Source organism: Convolutriloba macropyga, chromosome 2 (assembly GCF_964194025.1).
Source record: "Convolutriloba macropyga chromosome 2, txConMacr16.3, whole genome shotgun sequence".
In the NCBI taxonomy this organism is placed as follows: Eukaryota; Metazoa; Xenacoelomorpha; order Acoela; family Convolutidae; genus Convolutriloba; species Convolutriloba macropyga.
The window spans coordinates 73,126,345-73,136,558 of NC_134469.1; the positions used below are offsets into that span (position 1 = coordinate 73,126,345).

General features: G+C 34.0%; 1 protein-coding gene across 6 annotated transcripts in view; it reads right to left on the reverse strand.

The window, feature by feature from the left end:
* LOC142334682 (cytoplasmic dynein 1 heavy chain 1-like) overlaps window positions 1-10,214 on the reverse strand; it is a 148,454-nt gene that overhangs the window by 87,057 nt on the left and 51,183 nt on the right. For all 6 annotated transcript variants that reach the window (XM_075382911.1, XM_075382910.1, XM_075382909.1 and 3 more), the window contains exon 20: window positions 1,367-1,488. In XM_075382911.1, the coding sequence (XP_075239026.1) occupies window positions 1,367-1,488 (122 nt within the window). The remainder of the gene's footprint in view (window positions 1-1,366; window positions 1,489-10,214) is intronic.

Consider the following 10,214-nt stretch of genomic DNA (forward strand, 5'->3'; position numbering starts at 1 on the left):
AAAATAGGAAGAAAGTGAGGCAAGAAAAAGAAAAACAGACAGAGCGGAAAGAGCGAAGGAAAGAAGAGAAAAAGAAATCAAGAAAGAAAACAGAAAAAAGAAGCTAAGACAAAAAACAAGAGAAAGAATAGAAAGTAAGTTTGAAGAAAGAAAGAGAAAAACAGTGTGTAAAAGATGATTGCTTAAAACTACGTCACACAAAAGTAAAAAAAAACAACGGAGGAAACAATTTCAGCGGTTTACGAAAAATAATTGTTCAGAAATTGAAACTAAGGAATCAAAGAAAAGACCAAAAGACAGCAAAGAAGAATTGCTACAAAGAGAAAACAATTGCCATTCTTTCCTTATCACCCCCCCCCCCACACACACACACACACACACACACACATACACACACACATACACACGCGCTCACACACACAGGCAGACAGACACACACCCACGCACAAATAAACCGAATAACGAGGCAAGAATGGCTCACGAACTGCAGGCGGGGAGATGTAGATTAGAAATGTTTATGGTTACATAAAGTGAAGATACTTCACACGGGTTCGAATCTGCGACTCACAGATTAGCAGCCCGCCATCTCACCAACTTCGCTTTAACCGCTATAAAACACCATTTCCCACAAAGGCTTTTATGTTCAATTTCAAAGCACTTGATATGGAGCAAAAATCAAGAAAGCGAGAAAAAATTGCTTGAACGCGAACGCTGTTCTAGGAACGCCACAAATCGGTAAAGTAACCATTTTACCGTTAAAGCAGAAAAAGCGGATACATGTTAACAATAACTCTTTGAAACTTTGTTCAAGAGCAATTAAACAACACATAGTACCCAAGACAACAAATCCTCCCTCTGGGCAACCATACTTTTAAGCCCACATAGCCTCGTGGTAACTGCACCTGACCAACAATCTTTTGTCCCGGGTTCAGTTACCACCCCTCTACTTGAGCCTTTTAGATAATTGACCTCTCCATATGTTCACTTACTCATGCTACTCAATGTGGCTCTTAAACCTCTGCTTCGAGAGGCCCCGTAAACCTGCAAAAATGTTGTCCCATTTTAGATTAATAAATAGGATCTCAAAACGCATTTTTCCAATACTCCTCTTTGAGACGTAAAAAGACAGAACACCATTCCTATCCAATTCCTGGATTGTAAAAAAACTACAAGAATACCAATACTCCTCTTCTAGTGGTAAAAAGACGTTTGCAATAATTGCTTCAAACTTCGTTAGAGAGCAATTAAGTCCTCGCTGCGATACTAAAGACCATGACACATGTACTAACAGCCTGCTACTTGAGTTGAAGAAAAACATGATTTATAACTGCAACAGGAAAACACGAGCAAGAGATGAAGATCTTACCTTTTCTGTCCACACATATCCGAGGTCTTCCTCTTTCATACCACACGCGAGGAATTTCTCCTCGCACACCTTCTGTATCTCTCTTCTCAAATCGTCCATCATAGAGCCAGAGTATTCCACACCTATTAACAGAGTTATCAATTGTGATTGAAATATCAAAATTATCAAACGCTATTTTGAAATTTAATGAACAAAAACTGATGACAACAGAAAGCGTTGACGAGTTGTTGCACAATTGTTTTCATTTTAAAGCAAGGAAGTAATATAGAAAAATTAAAACGAAGCAATTTTAAAAAGGAAGTCAGCGAAGCAAGGTTACAAAAAACGGAGGTTAAAAACTATGGCTTCTCCGTTAAATCAAATCGGCTCAAAAAAGAAAACAAGAATGTTCGCGCATCTGCTTTCGCACAGCTGGTACCCACCATCATCTGAAAAGTTGTTTTGAAAAATAATCAAAACCTTAGCAACCTTTAGAACAGAATTTGAGTATTAATTGTGCAACCCATAAGGATCTCGTTAATTAGCACTTGATTTTACGTGACTTTCTTGAAATCTAAGATAATTGATCGCACTGAAGCACATATGAAATGTGTTCCGACCTTTCTTATCACAACATCTTATCTTTTCACTACAGCAACTGTATAAATTCGACGAAGCGCCACAACTGTAACACCGACACATGAGTCAAGTTTTAATCAAATTCAGATACATGTGGGAGTTTGAAAATTTACGATTCTCAAAATTTTGGAAAGGAAATCTTAAATCTTTTGAAGGGCTTTTATTTAGCACCCCTTCTACAAAGCTTATTCAAGCATTTTCAAAGCGCACAGACCGCCATTAAAAATACCCCCCATTCAAAACCGCCAATGGGATCGAAAAAAGGTACGAATTTACAGCTTTTAAAGAAGTAACATTGTTCACGTTTGGCGAGCTTTTTAGTTAGATAAAAATTATAACCACATTTACCTTCGGTACTATAGGAATATAAGCTTTATACTGATAAAAACAAGCCTTCTCTCTTATTAGGTCTGATAGCCTAATGTACGATGCCTGAATTATCGAGGTTTATCGGTTAACCCCATTTCATCTGTTTTTCTCTTCTGACCAGGATTGTATTCAATATACTGCCGGAAATTACCAAATAACTAAAAAAAATACGGGAAAACGCAATTATTAACTGATAACGTTTCAAAAATGAATGGTGTCGAAATCGGGAATTTTTTAAAAATAAACGAAGAAGCCAGTTCATTTACGTTCCATCCAAAAGCCAATGAAAGCTGTCATTTATATAACTACAAAACAAGACAACAAAAAGTGAAAATTCGATTCCTTTGCAACTTTTTTGGAGAAAACAATTCAAACTAAAAAACCCATTGGCTATCAGCTGAAGACAAAGTACGTTCAGTTGTCTCGACATAACGCCAAAAGGAACTGTCAGTAACGAAACAAACAGGGCAGTAAAAAAAAACAGACGAGCAAAACTCAAAAATATAAAAATTTACTAAAAATCACGTCCCAGCGTCAGAAAAATCGTTTTGCAAAAACCTTTTGAAAATTCCCTCCTCAAACAATGATTCACCAAACTCCCGACAAACGCGCTCAATAACAATTAAAAACGACAAAAACCTGAGTAAACAACCGACTAACTTCGCCTAAAATTTTTGAGGGCAAAAAGTCAGTCAAGCGAAAAATCGCAATAAAAAACCGTCTCGTTAAATTACTTGACAGACACTTCGTCTGAGAGCAATTAACAATCATTAGAGGGGACAAGTTTGAGAAATTGGTTTCTTTGCTTATATCTATACAAATACAAAAGCCCTTCTCTTTGCTATATAATTTGATGTTTCAACAATTTACAACGCAAACTTTGTCCCAGACTGTTTTTGAGATGTTGGAAGAAAAAATACTTGAGATAATTTGGCAGAAAATGTCAATTATGGGGAAGAGCGGCGCAACCTTCGCTACAGCCAAAATGTTTACTCCAGTAGTTGATAGCTCTACCAATAAAAATTATTATCATTATTCAAATTATTATATTTTGTAATGTTAAATATTATTATTATTATTAAACATAACCGACTAACGTCGGGCGAATTGCCCTCAAACGACCGGCGAGCAGTTGGCTTCGTCAACAGCTAGCCACGGTTTAGTGACCTCAAGGCACTACCTCTTTATCCCGTATCTAAAGACGAAAGTCAAATGGGTCAGACGGAAAATCGGCCGAGCAAAAAACAGGCACTTTTTTAGGAAACCATTGTTAATTGCTCTGAAGAGCAATTAATAATGGTTTCCTAAAAAGTGCCTGTTAGATCATTTATGATGAAAAATATTTCAACTATAACTCATTGATAATGAGGATCAGAGATGATGACATTACGCTACATAACAGCAGCTGAAGTGCGGCATCAACAAAGAGAGAGAAAGAGAGAGAGAGAGAGAGAGATAAAACGTCAACGAGAAAAAGAAGGAAATGAACCCTCACCGAAAGAGCGAGAAAGAGACAGGAATATCTTCCATGATTGGATTCGACACTGCAACTTCTAGTTTTTTAACCTTGTTAATAAATAAATCATATAAAGAAAAAGGCGAAATTAAAAAAAAAACTTTTCATCTCCGCAATAAAAACGATCAAACCATTTATTGTCTCGAAAACTCTGTCAAGTAACCCATCTGCGAGACTTGAAAAAATTTGTTGGCAAGTAATGGTCGTTAAACTCAGAAAGGGACAAAAAATATTGAAAAATTTTCGAAAAATTTGGAAGTTTTAACATAATCTTGCTAAAATGAAAGACATTAATCTATTAAGAACCATTTCATTGTCTCAAGGTACTATCCAGTATCCCTGTTTCAAGACTGAAATAGTTTCACAGGCTCATAAAGATCCATACACTTGGAACACAAAAATTTCCCAAAAAGTTGAAAAGTTTAAATTTTATCCAAAAAATACTGAAACTGGAGTCATAAAAAATGTTGATCACCATCCCCATAACTCTATAAACTATGCAGCAGCTATTATCAAACCTTGGAGGAGATCCCAGCGCCTCTGTTGCCGGAAAAAATTCAAAAACATGAAAAAATTGCAAATATTTTAAAAAATTGCTTAAGTGATATTAAAATCTTGAAGACGACTCCATTACATCCATAAACTATGCAGTAATATATTATCAAACCCTAGAGGAAATTTCGTGGCTCTTGAGGCCAGAGAAACCTGAAAAATGACACAAAAAATTGCAATCTTTGTTTAAAAAGTTGCTAAACTTGTAATATTAAAAAGTTGAAAATTGATCCATGGCCAACAAAAATTTCCAGTACCTTAATATCAAACCCTAGCGGAGGTTTTTTTACCCTTGAGGCTCAAAAAATCTGAAATGACTATAAATGTCAAAATATTGGAAAAGGCAATAAATATCAAAAATATGCTAAAATTTGTGATGTTAAAATCTTGCAAGACATTCCATTTAATCTAGAAATTATTCAGTAACCTATTTTCAAACCCTAGAGGAGTTTCCTTGGCTCTTGAGGCTGAAAAATTTTGAACAACAAAAAAACTTGAAAAAAAGCAAGTTTAATCCAAAAATTGCTAAAATTTGTGACATAAAAAAGTTGAAAAACTATTCCATGGCTATTAAAAATTTGTCAGTAACTTATTATCGAACCCTTAGGATATTTCCTGGCCCCTGGGTCTGCAAAGACCTAAATAAGGAAAAAAAATGTCAAAAAATTGAAAAAATTGCACGTTTTGTCAAAAAAATTGATAAAATGCGTGATATTAAAATGTTGAAACCATTCCATTACAACTAGAAACAATGCAGTAACCTATTATCGCACCCTAGAGGAGGTTATTTAAGACCTAGGGCTAATAAAAATCAAAAAATGTCAAACATTTTCAAAAAGCTTGAAAAAATTGCAAAATAGTATAAATTTGCATTTTTAGCAAGCGGTTACTCGTCAGTAGCTAGCCACGGGAGAGGGAGGGGGTGGAGAAGTTCCGTGGCCCTTGAGGCTAGAGAAACCATAAAAACGACAATCAAAAAACTAAAAAAAATTGCAAGTTTTACAAAAAAATGCTTAAACTTGTACTATTAAAAAGTTGAAATTTAATCCATGACAAAAAAAATTTCCAGCAACTTATTATCAAACCCTAACGGAGAGTTTCTGACCCTTGAGGCTCAAGAAATCTGAATAGTGACTATAAATGTGAAAAATATCAAAAATATGCAAAAAATCGTGATATTAAAATCCATTTAATCTAGAAATTATTCAGTAACCTATTTTCAAAACCCCAGGGGAAGTTCTTTGACTCTTGAGGCTGAAAAATTCTAAAAACTACAAAAAAATAGCAAAAAAACTGAAAAAAGAAGATTTACCAAAAAATTGCAAAAATTTGTGACAAGTTGAAAAACTATGCCATGGCCATTAAAAATTCGTCATTAACTTATTATCGAACCCTTAGGATGTTTTCTGGCCCCTGGGTCTGCAAAGACCTAAATAAGGAAAAAAAATGTCAAAAAATTGAAAAAATTGCACGTTTTGTCAAAAAAATTGATAAAATGCGTGATATTAAAATGTTGAAACCATTCCATTACAACTAGAAACAATGCAGTAACCTATTATCGCACCCTAGAGGAGGTTATTTAAGACCTAGGGCTAATAAAAATCAAAAAATGTCAAACATTTTCAAAAAGCTTGAAAAAATTGCAAAATAGTATAAATTTGCATTTTTAGCAAGCGGTTACTCGTCAGTAGCTAGCCACGGGAGAGGGAGGGGGTGGAGAAGTTCCGTGGCCCTTGAGGCTAGAGAAACCAGAAAAACGACAATCAAAAAACTAAAAAAAATTGCAAGTTTTACAAAAAAAATGCTTAAACTTGTACTATTAAAAAGTTGAAATTTAATCCATGACAAAAAAAATTTCCAGCAACTTATTATCAAACCCTAACGGAGGGTTTCTGACCCTTGAGGCTCAAGAAATCTGAATAGTGACTATAAATGTGAAAAATATCAAAAATATGCAAAAAATCGTGATATTAAAATCCATTTAATCTAGAAATTATTCAGTAACCTATTTTCAAAACCCCAGGGGAAGTTCTTTGACTCTTGAGGCTGAAAAATTCTAAAAACTACAAAAAAATAGCAAAAAAACTGAAAAAAGAAGATTTACCAAAAAATTGCAAAAATTTGTGACAAAAAGTTGAAAAACTATGCCATGGCCATTAAAAATTCGTCATTAACTTATTATCGAACCCTTAGGATGTTTTCTGGCCCCTGGATCTGGAAAGACCTGAATAAGTAAAAAAATGTCAAAAAATTTCAAAAAATTGCACATTTTAGAACTCTAAAGGAGGTTCCTTGACACCTAGGGCTGATAAAAATCAAAAAATGTCAAAAATTTTCAAAAAGCTTGACAAAATTGCAAAATAGTAAAAATTTGCGTTTTTAGCGAGCGGTTGTTCGTCAGTAGCTAACCACGGGAGCGGGGGTAACCGGGGGTTGATTGGGGGCATCACTGGGCTGGGGTCATTAGCGCGGTGGGGGTGGGGGCAATAGGGGGGTGTCTTCAATCTCTAAGAACCGCCCTTCACACTATAAGTATAAGTATAAAACTGCAAAACAGTTTGAGCTGAAACAGAGCTGAAAGGCTCTAAGAGCACTTAATGCCCGCTGAGCACTACCTGTTTATCCCGTTTTTGAGGACGTAACCTAAAATATACAGTAACCTATTGTCAAACCCTAGAGGAGGTTCCTCGGCCCTTGAGGCTGGAGAAACCTAAAAACTGACAACAAATTTCAAAAAAATTGAAAAAAATGTAAAAATTAGTATAAAATTTCGGGTTTTAGCGATCGGTTGTTCATCAGTAGCCACCGGGGAGGGGGGAGGTGCACCAGGTGGGGGGCTGACGGGAAGGGCGGGCAACAGAGGGGTTAGTGGGGGGTTCAACAGTGGGGGTGTCTTCAACCTTCCTTCAACCGCCCTTCACACCAGAAGTTTAAGTCTCCAAAACAGTTGGAGCTCAAACAGAGCTGAAAGGCTCTAAGAGCACTTAATGTCCGCTGGGCGCTACCTGTTTATCCCGTTTTGAAGACAAAAGTCAAAAGCGTCAGACGAAAAATCGGTCAAGCGAAAAAACGCTAAAAAAGACCAACAGGACTAATATTATTACTACAAACTTCGTTTGAGAGCAATTAATAATATTCTTATCATAATTATTATTGTTATTATTAATTTACTATTACTATTATTTTTTTTTATTACTATTATTATTATCATTTATGTTCTTACTACAATTAATTTTCATTATTATCATTATTATTCTCATCATTAATATTAATATTGTTATTTTTATTAAAATTATTATCATTATATATATATATATATATATATATATAAATATATATATATATATATATATATATATATATATATATATAAAATATATTTTCATTTTTCAACAATTCTCAACGCAAATTTGGTCCCAGATTGTTTTTGAGATATTGGAAAACTTACTTGAGACAGCTTGGCAGGAAATTGTCAGCCATGTGGAAAAGCTGGGCCACTTTTGCTAAAACCAAATTGTTTATTTCACTAGTCTATTGCCCTACCAATAAAAACTATTATCACTATCATTAATTAAATTTTTATAACTTTTATTACTATTAATAATTTTATTAAAAATAGTTTTAGCATTATTATTATTATTAATATAATTTTGGTTATAATTTTTCCACTATTACTATTATTATTAATAATAGTAATAATATTATTTTTATTATTATTATTGAAATAATATTATTTTTATTATTATTATTGAAATTTCTTTATTACTGTTATTATTATCATTAATGTGTTTATTATAATTTATTACTATTATTCTTATCATTATTACTATTATTATTCTTATTATTAAAATTATTATTATCATTATATATAATTTTATGTTTCAAAAATTTTCAAAGAAAACTTTGTCCGAGACTTTTTTTGAGATTTTTAAATTGAGATCGCAATTAAATATTTCAAAACTGTTTCCTTTTTCTCAGAGCTGAAAAATCTAACAATCAAGTGCTCCTTCTTAGTATGAACATTCAGAGAATAGTTTTAAAACATAGCCGGCAAAGAGCCGCCGTTTACGCATCAACGGCGGCTATTGACGCATCAACGCACATTGGGATTGATAGAAAAAAAAGATAAAAAATTAGCTGAACTTTCTGTTTTTTCAGTCAAACATTTCCAATTTGGGGTGCAGTTTCAGTTAGATTCTTAAACTATACTCATTTCAGCTTCCAAACAGAGAACTATTAAGCTTAATACTAATGTCAGCTACCAATCGCTCTAATGAACTTTCATAGCATAATGCACTATATTTTAATAACAGTGCTTTATCGATTTATCGTTTCTTTTGAATTTGCTCTTTTGACATTGACTATATTCACAAAATTGCAAAACTCAAGGAGTGAAAGTCTTTACTTCGAAGCGGGGGGGGGGGGACAACGGCGGGAGGGGATGAAGTGGGGGCGGGCTTGAGGTGAGGTTAGGGAATCAATTTCTAGGAACCGTCCTTCACACAATAAGTATAAGTCTCCAGAACTGCTGCGGTGAAACAAATGCTAGGAGACTAGGTTGAAAAGTCAAATGCGCCATATGAAAAATCCGTCAAGTGAAAAATTGCATAAAAGACAAACAGGATTAAAATAATTGCTACAAATTTCGTTTGAGAGCAGTTAACAATAATCTCCTAAAAAGTGCTAGTTAAGTCATTTATGATAGAACATTTCGACTATAATTCAGCGTTAACGAGGGTAATAGACGATAACATCACTCTACAAACCAGCAGCTGAAGAGATTCATCAACAAGAGAACGACCGAGAGAGAGAAAACGAACAAGAAAAAGGAAATAAACGCCAACCAAGAGAGCGAGAGAGAGAGCGCGCGCTAGCAAAATTTTCAATGATGAGATTCGACTCTGGAACTTCTAGTTTTCTAGCCTGGATAGTATTTATACATATCGGAAAGAAAGTGAAAAAGGCAAAATTAAAGAAAGTTCAACTTTCTCTCAAATGAGAAGTTTCCAGATTTCAAAAGTTTCCAAAAATTTGGAAAAACTTAAAATTTGATTTTAAAAAAATGCTAAAAAAGAGTCATTTGAATATTGATAGGCACTCAAACTCTAGCAACTATCGAGCAGCTTATCGTCAAACCTCGGAGGAGCTCCCTGAGCCCATGGAGACGAAAAAGTAATATATTCAAAAAAACTTGAAATTGCGAAAACTTAAAAATGCTTAAATTCGTAATATTAAAATCATGAAGAACATCTCTAAACAATGCAGTAACGTATTATCAAACCCTAGAGGAGGTTCATTGGCTCTGAAGGCTGGGGCAACCTAAAAAATGACAAACTTTCAACAAAAAAATTGAAAACATCGCAAAATTTATCAAAAAACAGCTTAAACTTAAAATTAAAAAGTTGAAACTTACTATCAAACGCCTAAGGAGGTTTACTGACCCCTGAGGCTAAAAAAACCTGCATATTGACAAATGTAAAAAAATGAAAAACTTGAAAGTTTTTTAAAAATTGCTTAAATTCGCGATAATACATCTAGAAACTATAGAGTAACCTATTATCAAACCTTAGAGGAGGTTCTTCGGCTCTTAAGGACGGAGAAACGTAACAAAAGACAAAAAATTTTAAAATTGTAAGTTTTATCAAAAAATAGCTAAAGTTTTTCAGTTAAAAAAATTGAAAAGTATTCTATGGCCAATACTTTCAGTAACGTATTATCCATCCAAAAAGGAGCTTTTCGGGACCCTGGGTGTGGAACACCTCAATGACAAAAAAATGTCAAAAATATTAAAAG